General features: G+C 41.7%; 1 protein-coding gene across 1 annotated transcript in view; it reads right to left on the bottom strand.

Annotated features, from left to right (window-relative positions):
• FER1L6 (fer-1 like family member 6) overlaps positions 1-14836 on the bottom strand; it is a 72782-nt gene extending 57946 nt beyond the window's left edge. The window contains exons 1-6 of the mRNA XM_027684443.1: positions 14761-14836; positions 5141-5223; positions 3570-3696; positions 2898-2952; positions 2671-2802; positions 1981-2043 (exon numbers count right to left, since the gene is read on the bottom strand). Coding sequence (XP_027540244.1) covers positions 1981-2043; positions 2671-2802; positions 2898-2952; positions 3570-3696; positions 5141-5223; positions 14761-14795 — 495 coding nt within the window. The 5' untranslated portion in view covers positions 14796-14836. The remainder of the gene's footprint in view (positions 1-1980; positions 2044-2670; positions 2803-2897; positions 2953-3569; positions 3697-5140; positions 5224-14760) is intronic.
• Between the last annotated feature and the right edge of the window lie 4471 nt (positions 14837-19307).

The following is a 19307-nucleotide window of genomic DNA, read 5'->3' as shown; positions in this document are numbered from 1 at the left end:
GTTTGTTGTTGTTTGTGGGGGGTTTTTTTAAAGTCATTTTTATCTAGAGGACCTTTAATTTCTTAGTGTTGCACCTTCATCAGGCATAAATCAAATAAGTTTGCTGAGCCTGATGAAACCATGCAGATACACAGCAGATAAAGGTGACACATTTTCCCACATCCCCAATACACTCAGAAAGATGGCACTCTTCCCTCCATCACTGGATATATGGAATCTTTATCAAAAGAATGCGAGATTGGAAAGACTGGCCATATCTTGGAGGAAAATAACTACACGTCCCCCAACAGCAGCAGCAGCACACAAGAGTTGATGCCTTGGCACTGTGCTCATACGAACCATGTCAGAAACACATGTAGGGGCCATACACTGGGATGTGAGTCATAGCAGCAAGGAGATGTCTACTCCCATGAGAAATAGGAGTCATTTTCAGCCTGTAGTAAATTCTGTCCTCAGAGACAGAGGAGATCATGTCTGTAGATACCTCCTGTATGAACTTCATATATGTGAGCTGTGCATGTGATACAGGGGATTTCAAGTGAGCCTTAGGATTCAGACTGACAATTTACTACCAGAATTGAAAACCTAGTTGTCCAGCTGGCCATGCGTGAATGAACACTTTTTATTCTGTAGGGAAAAGTCACTCTATTAGCAGCTCAGAAAAGCAAGTATAAGATGTGCCCTATAGGTCCTGACCACTGCTTGTCTCTATTAAGCACAATTAGCAGAGACCCTTTCCTGGTGTACATTTTTGAAATGGACAACGCATTTCAGAGAAAAAGAACCTTTCCTCGAACAACAACTCACTATTTATTTGCAGAGAAATCTCTGGCAAAGTGGATGGACTTTTGGCAAAAAAAACCCCAACAGTTCATGAAGGGCATAGCCTGTGGTATTTCTAAATAATACAAATACAGCATTGTCCAGAGTCTAGTGAGATCTTTAATTCCTCAGAAACCTTGCTAAATGTGGTGATGAGTCTCAGACAAGATAATTAACATGGCTCCATAGACTTGGACTTCCAAACTGCACGTCATTATCTAATGCCCCAAGTCCGAGAGCATATGTGTCTTCCAGCAGGACTGTTCTGAGATGTCACAGAATCATTAAGGTTGGAAAATACCTTTAAGATCATCAAGTCCAACCGTTAACCCAGCACTGCCAGGTTCACCACTAAACCATGTCCCCAAGTGCCACATCTACACATCTTTTGAATACCTCCAGGGATGGTGACTCAACCAGTTCCCTGGGCAGCCTGTTCCAAAGCCTGACCACCCTTTCAAAGCATATTTTTTTTTCTAATATCCTCCCCTGGCAACACTTGAGGCCATTTCCTCTTGTCCTATCACTTATTACTCCAGAGAAAAGACTAACTCCCACCTGTCTATTACCTCCTTTCAGGTAATAGTAGAGAGCAATAAGGTCCTCCTTTGCTGGAACCTTACTTGCAGTGAGCAGTGGAAGCAGCATTGAACACTTGGAGCCCACTCCTGGGCTGAGAGCAACCAGCCACTGGCACTCCCAGACAGCCGGAGAGCCACTGCTGAGGATAAAGTACCTGGACTAGTTTAGTTAGAAACAGTTGTACTTGGGGAATTGAGATAAGCCAGACATTTCAACTCAGTCATTTGAATCAAGTGGCAGCTTGGAATTTAAAGGGATGATGACCGTGCTGACAAAAGTGAGCTAATCTGAATTTTCTCATTCTACCTTGTCAATTGCCAAGCCAGCAATGAGTGTCCCTGAAAAGGCAGACTAGATCTTCCTTTAGGGTTATGTTCCTTCAAATCACTGCCAGCTGCTTCTCCTCTTTTTCCTCTCCTCTATCCTTTCTCTTTCCCCCACTATATGCTAACTTTATAGCACTCTTGGTACCTAAAATTATTTCTCTTTTTAATTACATTAAGAATCATTTAGAGCCAAAGTTACACAAACAACAATGACCTTTACGTACTGTGCTAAGCTTTCCCAGGTACTTACAGAGATGTTGATTATTTTGTCAAACAGCAACACCTGTGGTCCAACGAAATCAAACACAAAGTACTGTGGGAAAAGGTGACAGCAGATCAGAATCATCCTTGTGATGGCAGCCAGCGCAGTCAGCTGAATGGTTCAACTTTTTGGGTTGCCACACAGAGTCCTGGTGAGAACTGAGGGTGCTGGGGAGGCACTGGTGGACACAGCAAAACCCTTTCCTTGCCCCCAGCTCATGTCAGCTGTGGCCCAGACTAGAGGATATTGTCAAAGGGACAGGAGGCACAAAGAAACCCAAAGGACCTGTTGGTTTCTGGGGTTGTTTTGGTCTTGTTTGTCACCAGCTGGAACAAGCATATGTTAAGGAAAGGCTGAAACAGTGAAATAATAGAAAGGGAAATGGGGAAGGGCAGGGTGAGCAGCACTATAGACCATGTTCCCAAGTAGATCATTTGAAAAACTGCAACAGCAGTGGGAGTTGAGCAGAATTAATTGGAGAGGATGGGGAAAAGGATGGATAGAGTTTGAGAAGAGCAAACAGAACTAAACCCAACAGAGCTGTTGCTGGTGCTTGACCCCCTGGACCGACCTCCCACCTCAGACATGCAGGTGCTACAAACCCCTTTTGGGCTACTAAATAATAGAGTGCACCAAGAGCCATTGAAGAAAGTGTCTTCTTTAAGCAAAAGTACCTACCTCATTGTAGAAAGGGGCATTTGTGCCTTCCTTTACTGTTGTTTGCTTTTTCTCATCACCTATCTCAATGATCACCACAGGATCGATGTTCTCACCCACCAGCTGCCTGGCCTCGATGATGGTAATGGCAATCTGTGGGGCACAAGAATACCGGGCACACTCCTGGGCTCAGGTCCAGCCTGCCTGAGGAATTCAGAGGCACTTAAGGGCCGTCACTCCCTGCTCACCTGATAGTTCTGGGCTTTCAGCTCCTCTTCATGAATTCTAGTCACCAGCTTTGCCCTGTTTAAATGGCAAAACAGGTCATTAGGCATGTCTAGGCGAGAGCTGGTACTTGGACACATGTTGGAAAGACTTTTCAACACTAAGCTAGTATTGTTTATGGCAGGTAGCTTTGTTGTGAACTGTTAGGCTTGATTTCAGCAGCAGAGACCACCTTTGTTCTCATATACTTGTTAACAGGGAAATGTTTGGCCTCCACACAAACCAGTGCAGCTACCTGTCATGCATGGGAGTGATTTCACCTGCTGATCCCATCAAACCTGACTCCATTCCTCCCCTGAATGAAAAAAATAACTGCACAAGCTCTTTGGTACAGAGATTGCTGCCCCCTCTGGCTTGTTTTCTTTAGCAAAGTTCATTAACACAGTTGAGGCACTCACAGGATCCATTTCAATCTCTCCCTGCACTGGATAGCATCTGTTGATATCATTGAGCTGACAATATTTTGCTGACAAGTACATCCCACTCTGTCATGTGGGAGAGCAGGAGTAAAGGGATCACTGCAGTCAGTAAATGGATTATCTGTCAACAGATGTATTGTTCTAGGGCAATGCCATTCCTGAGAAGGATGGAAAAGGTGTTCTGAGGAATATTAGATAAGATACATGAAAGAGCACCTTTTCCTCTTTGGGCTTAGGGATCCAAAAACATCGGACAGAGCATTGCTGTTCATTGGGTCTTCCTCTCCCTCTTCTCTTCTTCCAAGATTGTCATGGAGAAGAACTGCACTTTCATCATGACCACCTGATGAAGAAAACAAACAAGAAAGTAAAACATCTGATTTCTTCTAGCAAAAAGGTCACATGGAGCAGAGCAGTGGATTAATCAGCATGAACTGAATGTTTTATTTTTTGGTGGGGTGTCCCAGTTAGAGATACAGTAGTGGTTTGTATTGAGCAGCATTGATTACAGTAGCATCTCCCCTCCTGTGCAAAGCACCAGGCAGGTATAGACAGACACAACTTTGTTTCTGTTGCAAGGCAGCCAGGCACAAGCCAGCTCCATAGAGGTTCCTCCCCCAGCAATCTCATGTAACATCTGCACTCCCCAGCTGTCCTCCGGCTCTTGTCCAGCCTTCCTAGAACACAGGGAAGGTGAAATTGTCTCTGTATCTGTGTAGGCATGGCCTGGTTTTCAGCCCTTGAGGGAAAATCTATAGTTTAGTACCTGTAGCACCAAGTTCCCATGACTGCCCTCCATATCCTATTTGCCCTAAAGCACATTGTTTGATTATAGGCTTGCAGTAGCCTGTATTGTTTGCTCTGAGGCTAAAGCAGATAAAACTTCTCCCCAGCTGGGAAGAGTGCCTTGTAATTAGTAAGAAAATTGTCTTTAGTTTTCTCTACTCCAACAATGCAAACCCCTTCCTCTAAGGACCAGAGGATAGACTTTTTAAAAGTATTACCCTTTAGCTTAATAATGCTTATGGTACAAAATAAGCATTCCTGTTTCTTGCCCAAGCACCAGTCAAGACACATGTGATTGGTTTATTACAACACTGTACTTCAAGGGCTGCAAAAATAGTTAATGAGACTACAAAAATAAAACTACAGAAGGTGAAGACTTTATTGTTGCTGAACTACAGATCCTGGTGAATTGGTGGTGATAGGAGAGAAATGACAATGGTAGGATGTGCAGGGGAATGTATCCAGAGTTTGGAAACCAGTGGTGTGTTAAGGGAAAGAAACAAGAGAATTTGTGCATCTTATGGGTGTACCCACATCAAAATAAAATAAAATAAAATAATTGCTGTACATTTAAGAGGAGAATTGCTACAAAGTAAAGTTCACAGCTTTATTGAGCCAGCCCATCCAGCCATCATGGCCTACACAGGTTTCTAAAAGAAGAACTTCTGGAGGAATTACACACCTGTAATGACTTATCTATCTCTAGAGTAGAAAAAAAAACCTTTCAAAAATGTCTCTCTAACGTAAAAGTCAGACAGACAGTTTTATTTTACTCTACCAGACAGAGCAGTCTGAACTCACAGAATCTGAAGGTAGAGTTAATGAAACAGTTAATGCAAAAAGAATTAGCTCTCTGTTTATTTGGAGTGATAAAGAGTTCACTGCCTGTTTTATCAACACTAAGCCTTGAGACACAATTCAAATGAGTTCACATGAAATTACGTCTCATATAATCTCCCACCTGCTCTTCCCAGTTGCAATATTGATTTATGAGGGCTTACCCAGTGCATCTTTGTTTGTAATAGTCAACCCTTTCTCGACTTTTCTCTTCTTCTTCAGCTTCATGCCTCCAAACAGCCCCTTTCTGAAAAAGTAAAGAAAATTGATCAGTGCAGTCTCTTCAAGGCCTTTTCTGTGCTGGACTCTAATTTAACTCAAGGAGCTGTTAAGAAGAAGTTTTGATTTCCAAGCAAGATCATTATATTCTGAATTTGCTTTTATTGGGAGCAAACAAGAGAAAGCTCTGATTTTATGCTTCATCTAATTTTGTTTATTTTTAAAATTTGCCCACGTACAGGCAAAAATAATGAGAGAAGAGCCGAAACTTCTGACTGAAGAAAGGTAGCAAGATGCAAAGAAAGTAAATCAAAGATAAGTTTCCAATCTACTGACTTCCCACACATGTAGTTCTTATGCCTATGACAAGACCAGAGATAAAAGACAAATTACAGGATGCAGATCAAAAGCAGTTTTCCACTGAATTAAGATAAACATAAATGTATTTTGTAAATTCCTTGGTGATGACACCCATGGTATCAGTGGCTCATACACCACAACAGCTTTGCTTTTTACTTAATTCGTTCTCACTCCCTTCCAGCAGTAAAGCCATGAACAGGCCTGGACAAGTGTTTCTTCTCAAGCTGTTTTAGATAAATGCTTCTGCCCAGCATCAACACCAGCTATCACTGTATGGGGCTTATCTGCCTCCTTCCTGTACTGCATTTGGGAATCCAATCATCTTAAAACCAATCAGGCCAGCTAAAAATTAGTGAGGTCCTTTTTCAGATCATGCCTGGATAAAGTGGCTCTGTAGCCTCATTAGGTCTTCCATATTCCTTGTCTTCAAGTCAGTTTTAGCCACAAATCCCTGCCAGGAGCCTACCACAGTCATCCAGGAATGCGATGTGTTCACAGGGTGAGATGCAGGCAGGAAAGCATGGCCTCAGCTGGTTGCCATCAGAGGTAAACCATGGCAAGACATTCAGCAGGGACCCATGGTGCAGTTCTGCTTCTTGGGAAACTGATGGCAAACCCCTCATGGCCCTGAGACAGGAGGCAGTACAGCTGCCAAGCTAAGCACCTAAAGCACCTCTCCCAGCATCAGCACGGGGCCAGGCTGGCTATTTAGAGGTCTGTGCTGGTTGTCCTTTTCCTATTTTACTCTTCTATTGATCCTGCAGCTCTTCAGGGAATAGAAGAAGTAGGGAGAACAGGGGGTGAAAAGAAATATCCCTACCAACATCACACAGTATTTTCCTCTCAACAAAGATCCACCAGTCCCTCCTTGGTTGCCAGCCAGCCTCATCCCACAAAACTCTTTGTTTGTCCCATGTCAGGCTCCAGGAGCACTGGTTCTGCACCAGGACACCGATGCTGCTCTGATACTTTACAAGCACAGAATGAAGTATGACTACAAGACTAAGAACTTCAAGTCTCCAATTCACACCTGACCTACTGCTCCAGCTTCTGCTCTGCCATACCCTACAGCCAAGGAAGGAGCTGATGAACTGACAGAGAAGAAAAGCTGGGGGAAAAAGACGAGCTCAGCTCAGCACAGCATCCATTCTTAGCAACACGGAAAAGAAACACATTTTCTGCAATAAAGCTGTGCCCAGAGAGCCCCTTTCAACAGAAGATTTTGGAGGAGAGATGGGAAGATGCCAGCTGTCCTGCAACTTCCTCCCTGAGAGATTAAAGAAGGCAATTTAGCACAATTATCCTTACACTTTGAAAAAGTTTATATTCATTGTTTTCTTATCTTCTCATCCTTTTTCAAAGTGTGTGTTTTCAAGGCATATGATTCATCATTCAAGAGGGAGTTGGGGCATGGAAATCAAATCTCTGAGCACTGGAGCATGCAGTTCAAGCTTTCCAGGTCTTTAAATGCTTTTGGAAACTTGAATCAGTATTTAATAATAACCCCTAGAGTCTGCACATGTCTTTTTACCAATCAAGGCCTGGTAAAACAGCCACAGTAACATAGGAAACATACGCAAAAGTTCTTCTTAGTGGTAAACTGGACTGTGGTTGGAATAGGAGTGGGCAGTAATGGAACCTTGGCTTTGAATGTCTCCACTAAAATAAAAAAATAAAAATGGGATAAGAAATCAATAGAACCATACTGATCCTGAAAGACTATTTTCATTAAATAAAAGCCTGTGGACTTAAAATTTTGAATTAACCAGACTAATCTGACTTATACTCAGAAATCCATAGTCATTGCAAATTATTCATCTAGCTTTATTTGATGGTGAAAATGTAAATCCCATTGTTGCAGATTTTACCTGCTTGCTGAAACCAATATAGCTCAGATTTTGTATTACATAGTAGTGAAATATGTGGCTCGGTTTGCAGGCAATTTGGTCTTTTTTCAATTTGAAATGTCAAGAAAAACATTTCAGCATATCTGAAACATTTAATTTTGAAATGTTAAAATTACATGGCTTTATATTTTGAAAATATACTTCTTTACACCTCTTTTTGAGAGCTGAAACAATCACTGAATCCCACACAAATTTGTGAGCAGTGGTGTATTTCAACTCACCTAGGACTTCACTTTTATTAATATATTGCTCCGTACTATTTTCCCAGTTATTGGTTCCATTGGTTCAAGAGGAGCTCTCTGTGGTCATGATTTCATACTACAGTTCTTCCAAAGAAATAAACATGCTGCATATTCCAGATGGAGATACCACCTATGCTGCTCAAGAATTTTGTGCTATAAACTTTACTGGCAAACAAACCAGGGACTGAGAGTCAAACATAGAGGATTTAGTAAAATGGCAGCATTTTTGGCCAGAAGCATGCAGTGACAAATGCTCAGTACATTTTTTTTTTCGCTGTCATCAGAGAACTTGTTTGCCTAAATTGCTGGAGGCATAAAAACTTTCTTGGGGAAGCACACAGTCCAACTAGCCAAAACAAGCAGGCACCTACCAGCTAAATACACCTGATAGGAACCAGTGCTCAAACATCTGAAATCACCTGCAAACTCAAGTTGCATTTGGCTATGGAGGAAAAGATACTGCAAACTGAAAAGAGAAACTGATAATGTTTAAAAATTGTATTCAGAGCAAGCAAATTAGGTTTACTGGCCAGGCCCAAGAGGAATGTCAGCAATGGCAGCACAATAGCAGAAAACGCACAACTACTGTGTGCCAAAGAATGCTAAAATCTGACAGTATGAGTGGAAATGTAGTACCCAGACAAAACATGGCTCAAGCAAAGCAAGAATCAGAGGGCGACTGAAGGAAATGGCCATTAATAAAGCCTGATGTGGAAACTGGGCTGTCTTCCATGATTCTTATGTTTATATAACACTGAAACTGCTTAAAGACAGAACTGCAGAGGGTGCCACAGGGTGACAGATAGAGAAATAGCCAAGTTCACCATAACTAAGTGGTGCCAATCTAGGAAGCAAACTGTATTTCAGTCTCAGGTTTTTGGTCTGTCAGAAGTTTGGGCACAGGAGGGCATCAAGATGCACCTGAGCTCTCCTGCATCTCTGGACCAAGGGCAGCTGTGACCATGAAGAGAAGTGTCTCTCAACAGTACCAGAGAGGCAGAGCACAAGTCACCTGCAAGGCTCAGCTCTGGGAAAGAAGAGTATGGGTTTGTTTGCCAAGATGGCAGGGCAGCATTCACTATGCATGGGATTTGCCAGAGAGAAACAGTTCTCTGTAAGGGTCTAAACTAAGTAAATGAAGTTTTCAGGGAACTGAAGGTATCAGCCCTTCACAACAGAGAGGCTCCATCACTTTGATATGTAAACTGCTTTTCATCCAGTGTCAGTGTATACACTTTACTATTGTGCACATGGGTAACAGCCATGCTGCTTAATAAAACAACTTAGACTTCTTAAAAATGGTCTGTGGATACTCTTTTTGTGATAGACACTTTGCTGTCTTGGAAGGAAGAAAAAAAAGTAATCTTTCCTCAAACTTCCACAAACTGTTTCTCTTCCCTGCATCTTCAACATAGACTCAATCAACTGCTGAAAACTGTTACTCCATCCCCTCTGCCCAAAATGGTATAAATTTTAATAAGAGAAGGTTTCAATCCTCTGTGCAGTTTCACCAGATTTGATAGTGTTCCTAAAGTTATTCCTGCCCATCTCTATCCCTAAGCCAGCCATAAAACTGTGTGGCACGTCTAGGTAAGCCCCAAAGATGTGAGGAAGTGCCTCCCATGTTCCCCACAGGACGTCCCGGCTATTGTTGAGGCACAAACTTGGCACTACAAGAGCCTGGGAAATCAGGAGGGACTTGGGGTGTAGAAGTCATTCACCTATCATGGACCTGTGGTGAGGGTGGAGATTGTTAGTGTTGTGATAGTAATGAAAAACTCAATGAGCCCCCATATGCTACATGATGCAGGAATACAGATAAAGATTTTCTTCCTTTCTGGATCCAGCAAGTTAACTTAAGACACAATAAAACAATTTCATGTCCAAAGAGAAGCAGATGAAAGAATTCCTGCAGGCTACCAACAGGTTTCCTGTTGTAAGTGCCTTGATTAGAAGCAATTAAAAATCAGCCATCTCAGCTAACCAAGAACATTGCTTAGTTCAAAGAGAACTGAGTCTCCCAGCTCCTTTCACACGGGGATTGTAAAAAAATCTAGAGATTAGACAACTTTTTCTTTTCTGCATATGTACAATAACAATGTGGGCCTTACTTTATGACTGTGATTCATTGAGGTGTCCTTGATATAAATAGTAAATAAGAGTGGGACACCAACCATAACACAGCATTTGACTGTACTCAGATCATGGTGAATTTGAACCAGAACTCTGTAAATACAGAAGTTCATTTCCCATTATCAGTGCCACTGAGTTAATTTTCATACTCTTTGAAAAAAAAAATTGCATTCTCCTCTCATTAAGGTTCATCCATAGCAGTTTCCAGCTTTTAAAAAAATCCTTTTGTGATCTTTCTTTTTCATTTACGTTGTCCCACCATCACAGAGGGTTCATGATCACTTCTTGCACAGCATTATGTTCTCTCAGATATCCAAAAATTGCAATTTGCAGTCTAATTTAAAGAAAAGTTGGCAAAAAAGCACTTCAGGGTTGTCACTATGACAGTACAAGTGACCTTACTAATTCAGAATTTCCTTGGAGTTTCTCCACATCGTTTAGACTTTCTTCTTCCAGTAAAATCCTTTCAGAGGTGTGTGTGCTTGGAGAATTGACATATGAGGAGACTATCTTCTTGCTGTGGGAATGGTCACACGTCATCCAGAGACAAACGGGCACCTCTGGAGTGCAGGTAATCTACTTCACTCTAGACACTTACTGTATGATGGCAGAAAACACTTCTCCATCAGTTATAAGGTCAGAAGAATAAGCTGAGCCATCTAAACACAGGCATGCATAGCTCGAGGAGGGACCTTCTGTCCCCTTCCACAGAGCCCCCTCTCAGTGCAGCTTTCCAGTTCTTGCTCAAGCAAAACTCAGTCTTGGGCTTAACCTGCATTGGATCAAGATGCTTATCAAGGTCTTTTTTCGTAGCCTTGAGTCTTGGGATGCCCTTCCCTAATGCTGGTGCGTGAGCTGCGCTCCTGGTGGGCACAGAGGAATGAAACCAGGGAGTGAGATTTGGAAACACAGAGGACAGACACAGATACAAACCCTGTTTTATCCAGTATGTCCCCTGAAACCATCCATTTCTCACGTGGACATGGTGAGTGAGCTGCCAATGTGCTCCCAGTAGCAGAAAAATCTTTATTGGAGCAGCTGCCCTGTTTTTTCCCCCCAAGTCCCTTCTTCCCTGGAAGCAGCAGTCTCAGCAAACTTTTTGGAACCATCAAAATTGTGCAGTTCAGGGATGATCAAAGGTTTGTGCAGCTCAGATCTGAGCTAGCTTCAGTGCCTCAGGATTGTAAAGCTATGGCTACAGAGACTGCCTTGACTGAGGAAGTGTTACAAACTGAAGAAAGGGGAAAAAGCCTTGAGTCTTCTCACACCTGAACATGAAATTGAATAGGTGTGTCTGTAATTTGCATTTTGTAAGGCGGCTTGGTGGGTGTTTTCTTTCAACAGAAGTTCATTTTCTGAAGAGTTTTGCAGTAGATCAAACAGTATTGCACAAGGTGAATAATTATCTACGCACGATTGCTCTAATTTCCATCAAATAAACACAAGCAAAAGGAACATAATTCTCGAGGTTATAAAAATGTTTTATCCTTTCTTTTCAAATGCAAAAAAAAAGTAAATCAAAACCACGTCTCAATTTATCACTACCACAATGTGTACTAGTCAAGGAAATTGAAAGGAAAAGTAAATTATCTCATAATTTAAAACCCTAATTTCAAAGAATAAAACATAATTACAACACAAAGATGGGGCTTCAAAATGAAAAGCCTAATCAATCTAAAACAATCACATGAGCAGAGCTGGTTAATTCAGAACCATTTTTTATTAAGCTATTATGTCATTTGTGATAATAAATGAAATCCCGGCGAGAAATTTATTGCACTACATTTAATTATCAAAGAGGGCTGAGTAAAATAGCTTCTGTGTTCTTGGGCATATGGAAAGCAAAAAAAATCTTAATAAGTGGGTAATGATGTACTAATTTCATGCCTTCTTTTCTCAGGATTTCAGAAGTTAAGGGAAGATTTTTCCTGTTTATTTATTTAATTTATTCTGCTTCCCAGTGCAGGGTTGCTTCGTACAGTATATTGTCAGATCTTTCATCCTCTTTCAGCAATGAGCTTCCCTTTATCCCAAAATCCATTATTTCTGCTGTGGTTCTTTCACAGCTTGGAGCTCTTATGAGCTGTCTTAACTTGTTTCCATTTTTCCTGATTTCCCGCTGGTTCCACTGTTTTGACAGGTCCAAGGATTTGCAACAGAAAAGTTTCAGCTCCTCAAGAAAGTGAATACAGAATCCTGTATGACAAGCTACTATTTAAAAAACAGCTGCAGCACACACACAGGTATCAGTTCTGAAGCTTGGGGTTTTTCACATCTATGTGATACTACAAGATTACATGTCTCAACTATTAATATCTCATCAATAAGAAAACAAAATTGCAAGGTGATAATACAGTGGTCATTATCAGATGATACATACTAACTGTGCATTCAAGAACAGGCTCTAAATGAGCTACTGGGGAAAGAAATTCTGCTGTCTTTGAGGATAATTCTCTGTAAAACTTCAGTTTTGTGCACTGCAGCAGTCAAAGCCTGAAATCAGCCATTAGAAAGCATAAGAAATGAGATAAAAATATGACAGAGAACATCATATGCCACTAAATTACTGCATTTTGGCTACAGCTCATTGCTCTGTTTGCTCCTCAAAAGGAACTCAAAACTCAGTGGAGAAAACACTGTTAAGTGTGATCAAAGGAGGGTCCTGGCAGAGTCTATTCAGCCTGAAAAAGAGACAATATTCTGTATTTTTAAGATGGTGCAGTGAGTAAAAATAATCAAGCATGCCTGAGCAGCACTGAACTGGCAATCAAACACAAGAAGATGGTCCTGGAGTCATCACTGCTGGTCTCTGAAGTCAGCAGCTCAGTGTGCAGCATCAGTTAAAAAAAGTCAACACAGTGCTGGGTATTGTCAGGATGGGTGTAAGGAAAGAAGCAGTGAGTGTTATTTTGCCTCTAAAGCACTGGTGAACCCACACGAGAGGGTCCACATAAGACAGGACACAATAAATCAGGTCAATGTCTCTCATACTGTGGGCAGCTTTGGTCTCCACATCTCAAATAAGATAACAGGGTTAGAGGAGGCACAGAAAAAAGGTGGGAGAAGCCAGCTTGTGACAGACTAAAACAGCTGGGACTCCTCATTTGGAAAATGGATGACTAAGTGGGAATAGGATCAAAATTTGTAAACTTTAGCTGGTGAATGAGGTTAAAGCAGAGCTGTTTGTTACTCAGCAAAACCCACAACACTAGAATGAGGATGCACTCAACAAAACAAGACTGGAAATACTAAAGGAACCAGACAGGGATGTATCCACTAACATATGATAAAAATGTTCTGGATGTTGGGGAGAATGGACCAGAGAAAGTGCCCAGGCTCACGTGCTCTCACTGAAGATCACTTCCTTTTGCCACTGCTGGAGAAGAACACAGTGTCAGATGGATATGGGATCTGACCTCAGAGGGTATTTCTCATGTTCTGTTTATTCCCTGGCCAAATCTCTGCATGGTTGGGTAACCTGGCAGTCATGCTAGATTTCAATCAGGAATCGGTTCACTATCACATTTCCGTCTGAATGATCAAGGCACATAGCACAACCTTTCACCAAAACTATATCTAATCCAGCATAAAGCCTGATAGTGAATAAACTAATCCATTCTTGGAACACACTTGAACAGGAAGGTGATTTCATCCCCAGTTAGCGGGGCCTCATGTGATCATCCTGTTCTTGAGAGGTATCTGGGTTTACTTATTGTGGTATTGTATAACCACAGCTGAAGCAGTGTTTGAAAGTGAGCTATAAAATAATGAGTGACATGGAAAGATGGATAGAGAAGAATTTTCTCAGTTTCAGTCCCCAGACCAGAAAAGCACAGTGCGCAGTCACATTATCAGGCAACAAGCTTAAAACAAATGAGGGTGTGAACAAATGAAGTGTTTTTCAGTGAGAGACATAAATCATAAGACGTTGCAAGGAAGGTTTTTGAGCTGAAGAAGTCAAAGAGATTTCAGGTATATTTATGGAGCTTGTGGACAGAGTGTCTGATATCCATCCAGCCTGTAAACTTTTTAAGTGTGTGAAACTGCTGAGGGCCTGATCCCTTGCTCATACCTGTTTCACAGACTCTATTTGCAAGTATCTACCTTTGGCCCCTCTTGGGAGGCAGAAACTGGGCTACAGGAGACTTTAATGGTTTGACCCAGTTGATTCCATGTTTTTCAGCATTTTAATTAAAAAATATTATTTCCCTAGATGCCGTTATATGCAGAAGAAGAAATACCAGATATAATAATACACACTCTGAACAGCATGTAATTTGAACTTTTAAACTGTGCACAGTTCTGCCACAAACTATGTAAAACTCCAGACTCTAAGGTTTCAGAGACAGCAACACCACAGCATGGAACCTCTGCAAACTCTGGCCACCTATCCTGGCACATACAGCCTTGTTCTTTCAAATCCTGTCCCTTCTGCATAAAATCAATGTCTTTTTATTGGCACATTTAGCATCCTTCTACATAATGAATCATGACAGCAAAGAAGCCACATCCTGAACAGATCATAGTGGTAATAGTCAACAGCTTCTCTTATCTCAATGCACAAGATCTGGGTAACAGATCTACTAAATACTAACACATGCCTAGAAAATAAAGAAAGCAGTTATTACACACAAGGGCGTCATTTCTCTGGTTACTGCACCTCCCCTCCACAGGGAGCTTGAGCCATCACCTGCTGAGCTCAGAAAGACTTCCCATGACTTTGTGCAGTTGGAAATTATTAAAGACTGCACAATGCATTACAGACTAGATAAATACCAGAAATAATAATCACATCTCCCAGGAGCAGTTAAAACAAGCATTAAAGGACTTGTTGATTTTCTTTTCTTTCAAGAAAAAGTCTGTATATAATTATCTGAATTTAATTCAAACCTTGGAAGAATTTCCTGAGGATATTGGACATACCTGTTGGCCTGAGATGCCACTGTTGAGGGCTCCATCCTGCTGGGTTTTTTCGGTTGCTACCTTTTACCTTCTAAACAGGCTCTTCAAGCTTATAAGAATCATTAAGGTTGGAAAAGACCTCTAAGATCATCAAGTCCAACTGTTAATCCAGCACTGCCAAGTCCACCACTAAACTCTGTCCCTAAGTGCCACATCTACACGTCTTTTAAATACCTCCAGGGATGGTGACTCAACCACTTCCCTGGGCAGCCTGTTCCAATGCTTGATAAACCATTCAGTGAAGAAATTTTTTGCAATATCCAATCTAAACCTCCCCTGGCAACACTTGAGGCTGTTTCCTCTTGTCCTATTTGCATTAAGGCTGCATTTAAGTTTACTTCTTGCTAGTAGCAAATGTGGTGCCTGGTTAGTCAATTTGGTAAACACTGAACAAGAACAAAGACTTACCTCTCTGCAAACATTAACTCCTCTTGCTTTGCAGGGAACTGCAAGAGCCAATCAGTGACACAAGTGCTGCCCTTGAACAACAGCTCTGAGCTAAAAGGCCACCAAGATTTTCACACTCATCAAGACACCTTAAAAACATTTAGATTTCGTATAGACCTAGCAACCACCCTCTGGAAAAAAAGGTTAATTTAAAGTATTCTTGAATTTGCACCCACTTATTTTTTAACAGGAACATAATTTCTTTTTCTCTATTTTTTCTCTTTTTCCATCCATACCTTCCCTGACTTCCCCCTGTTGCAGCCTAAAGTACAGGACTCAGGATTGTGGTTGCCCCTTCTATTCCTTCCACGTCCCCAGTTAAAAGGCTTAATATGTGTTATTTTTAATTAATAAACCATCACATTAGTCACAACTCCTGCCTCTAGTCTTGTATGTACAGCTACTTCCTTGACATTTCCTCTTGGACATAGTCCAGTCCTTGCTGATAACAAATTACAGAGGCACAGGACCTCTTTTATTCTGCACTTCCCAAAGGCCATTTTCACACTGTTCTTAACCTTGTCTGATGGGAACTGACCTTTCGAGAGGACAGTATACTACCACGAGGTGGAACGTGTCATTAAGGACACCTTTGGAATTAAACATTTGAACCATAGCAGAACCCCAGCAGGGGGATTCATTATTCCCAAAATACATAATTAAGCTCCCTGCTGTGATGAAGTATTATGATGAAGCACATGAGGCATCAGTAGTTTTATTGGAGCGAAAAATGCAGAGAAATGAAGCTACACTAGGCAGCTTAACCCAAGTGATCAACGAGGTTCAAAATTCTGCATCCTTTTGTTTCTTCTGGGGGAATTTAGGGAGATGGCTGCCTCTGTAGGTCAGGCTTATTTGCTCTGCCTCTGTTCAAGAAGATTCCAGCCTAGCTGTCCAGAAGCTGTCCTCCCCTTCACCAGCACCAATCATACTCTTGTTTGACTCAAGTGACTGGGCAAAGCTCTGCTAAGAGGAGAAATGATAATTAAATCAGATATCTCATACAATCCAGTATCTGTAAAAAGCATGTGCAATATTCCCTTTTCTCCACTGGAGCAGAAAATTAATGCTTTTTTTTTTTTAATTCATCCTTCTGAATTTTGCTGTTAATCCCAAGTTCTTATGCAGACTTTTACTGGGGGTGCTCTTCAATTTCTTTTCTTACTTTCTCTCATCTTCCTTCTTTTTCTTACACAAACAAGCCACCATGAAAAATAATAATAACAGAAATCACCAGCAGCTCATGCTTTAGTTTTGGGTGAGATCGTGCTTATATCCCAGGCAGTTACTATTGATTTAGCCATCTAATTCCCTTAAGAGGCTTAATAACTTTTTCTTTAAAAAGCTTGAGCTACACTAAGGAAGGGAACAGCAACATGGATAATAGCACACAGTAGCATGACTAGTCCAGACAGACTTGGCCAACAGCAGAACAGTGTGGTCCCTTGGGACGTCACACAATGCTGCCACTTCAAAGCACATTCACCAAAGTGAGGTTTTAAAGCTCTCTGTTCCTGGATGAATCCCTAAACACTGTGAGCAGTCAGTGAGCCCTCTCAGGGGAGGGGTCACTCAGAGTCTGGTAACATGGAAAAAAAAAAAAAAAGAAAAAGGAAAAAAAAAAAAAGTCTTTTGCAGGGCTGAATCGAGAAACTATTCATGACCCGTACAGAATGGTTCCACTACCCTGCCCTAAAAATTGTGATCAAGTGAGCTGAACTGGCAGCTCTGCAGGAAAAAGCTGTCAGGGAGAGTCAATCCTGGGTGCTCACCAGTGGATATCAGTTTTGCTCACCAGCATCTTGGCAGGAAACCAAACTCTCCTTGCCTCTCCAGAGAAACTCTCTGCCAGGCTGCAAGCCACCTACACCATCCAGGTCCCAAACAGCTTTTCTTCTAACTGGACAAAGCTTCCCACGTGGCCTGAAACAATCCAATAAACATCCCCTCTGCTCAGCTGGAAACGGTGGCTCTACATTGAGGACTCAATTAGTACTTGACTAGCAAAAGTTGAGGTGTCTTTCAGCAGCCGTCTTGACCTTTTTCTTTCTTTCTTTCTCTCTCTCTTTCTTTTTCTTTCTTTCTCTCTTTCTTTCTCTTTCTTTTTCTTTATTTTCTTTCTCTTTCTTTTCTTTTCTTTTCTTTTCTTTTCTTTTCTTTTCTTTTCTTTTCTTTTCTTTTCTTTTCTTTTCTTTTCTTTCTTCCTTCCTTTCTTTCCTTCCTTCTCTTCCTTGTTCTCTTTCACTCTTTTTTTTACCATTCTTTTTCTCCTTCCTTCTTTCCCTTTTCTCTCTTCTTTTCTTGCCTTTCTTTTACATTTTGAAATGGTAACAAAACCAAGTCTTGATTAAAAAAGGAGATACTGTTGGGAAAAAGGGTAAAGTAGAGAGTATGTGTGTCTTGACTGCTTCATTTTCTATAGGAAATGTTTTCAGACTTAGAAAATGTAACAGTTAAGGCTCAGTGTGTAAAGAGGTGTAAATCAACCTCCAGGCCATATGGGATGCCTGCCTTGAGCTGCCAATAGGGCTTTTTTAATCAAATGTAAACATGTACACTGCTCCTCAGTCTGTGTGCCTCCAGACTGGAAAGGCTGGCGAGAGAAGTCCCACTGACTGTTCTGTAACTAAGTACTGTAATAGCAAGGAAAGCCTGTGAGGGTGGTATCTCCTCTTCTTATTGATGGGAAGGACCACGTCCACTTGCAACTTCTGCTCGTGTTTCCTGAAACTCCTGTTCCTGACCCCTGCGACAAGTGAGGCAGAAGCAGACTCTGTGTTTGTGTCTATACACACACTGAAATCAAATCATGTTTGCAGACCACCTGGTACAATGGAGAGTGTTCTTCCAGGAACTACCTTTTCCATTTCTTATTACACACTAAAAAAGTCATGGCTGCCATATAAAGATAGGTACTGAATTACTGAAATCAGACTGTGTGATATTTCCTATCTGTATGACCAATGTACTGATAATTCCATTCCCCTCACCCTTTGCTAGAGAAACTAAAAGCTCTTCACACTGTGCACATACCCTGGCCCAAACACAGTGGGGTCCAGGCCTCTATCTGCCATCTTATCAAGGACAGTGAAAAATGTTGCCAGAATAATTCCGGCTCTTGCTGTGTCACACAGGAAATGCTGGATGAGGAGAACAGTGCCCAGGATTGGGATAACGGGCTTCAGGGTTGTGGTAGCTGAAAGTGAAGCTTTCTTCAGCAGATGATTAACAGCATCCCATTAAAATTGGTGTAAAATAAAGGAGGCTGGTTCTAGCTGTGGTGTTAACACAGGAAAGCAGCAGCAAACAGCCCCATGGGTACCCTGCCTTCACCAGCTGTCCACCACAGATCACCTAACACACCACAAATAACTGCCTGAGGGGTGACATTTTCCTGAGCCTTGCCTCTTTTCTCCCCTCTCTCAGTAAATCCATCAGTGGCAATATTTGTTAAACTCATTTTTTCCTGCCCTACTGAAAGGTCAGCTTTGTATCTCCCGCTGCCATCCAGCAGAAACACCCTTGACCAGCTGTGGGCATCAACCCACTGGCCACAGTGCCAACGCCTTTGTGCCTGCTGTGCAAGGCAGCACAGGGCAGTAATCCCTCTGCCCAATGGATTGCTCTGTGCCACAGGAACAGGTGGACAGAAAGTTCTGGGCTGTTCGTTTTATGGATCTTAGGCTGAACAGAAACTCCCTCGTATTTACAGAGAGGGTGTTTCTCTGAGCTGCCTGATAAATCAAGGTGGAGGCTGTGCCCAGCATCAAGTTATAGGATACTTAGGAGTGTCAAGAAACAGAAAGCTTACATAAGGAGAGGTTTTCAATAGTCAATATGTTAAAAAAGTGACTCAGCCCCTCTATTGTCATAAAAAGTAGACCAGACCTGGGCTAAGCCCAGCCTTCAGGGGAAGGGAAGGGATAAGAAGAAAGTCAAGATGTAGAGTCTATTTCCAGCCTCGTTCCTGGCACATCCAAAGTTATATAGCTTTGAGTGGTCTGTTCAGTTAATGGATTTAAAACATTTACCTGTCCCATGGGAAGAGCATCAGGAGACTC

The sequence above is a fragment of the Neopelma chrysocephalum genome, unplaced genomic scaffold, assembly GCF_003984885.1.
Source record: "Neopelma chrysocephalum unplaced genomic scaffold, ASM398488v2 Primary Assembly neopelma1_66, whole genome shotgun sequence".
NCBI lineage: Eukaryota > Metazoa > Chordata > Aves > Passeriformes > Pipridae > Neopelma > Neopelma chrysocephalum.
The sequence above is the reverse complement of the archived record's forward strand: the minus strand, read 5'-3'. Positions and strand labels throughout refer to the sequence as shown.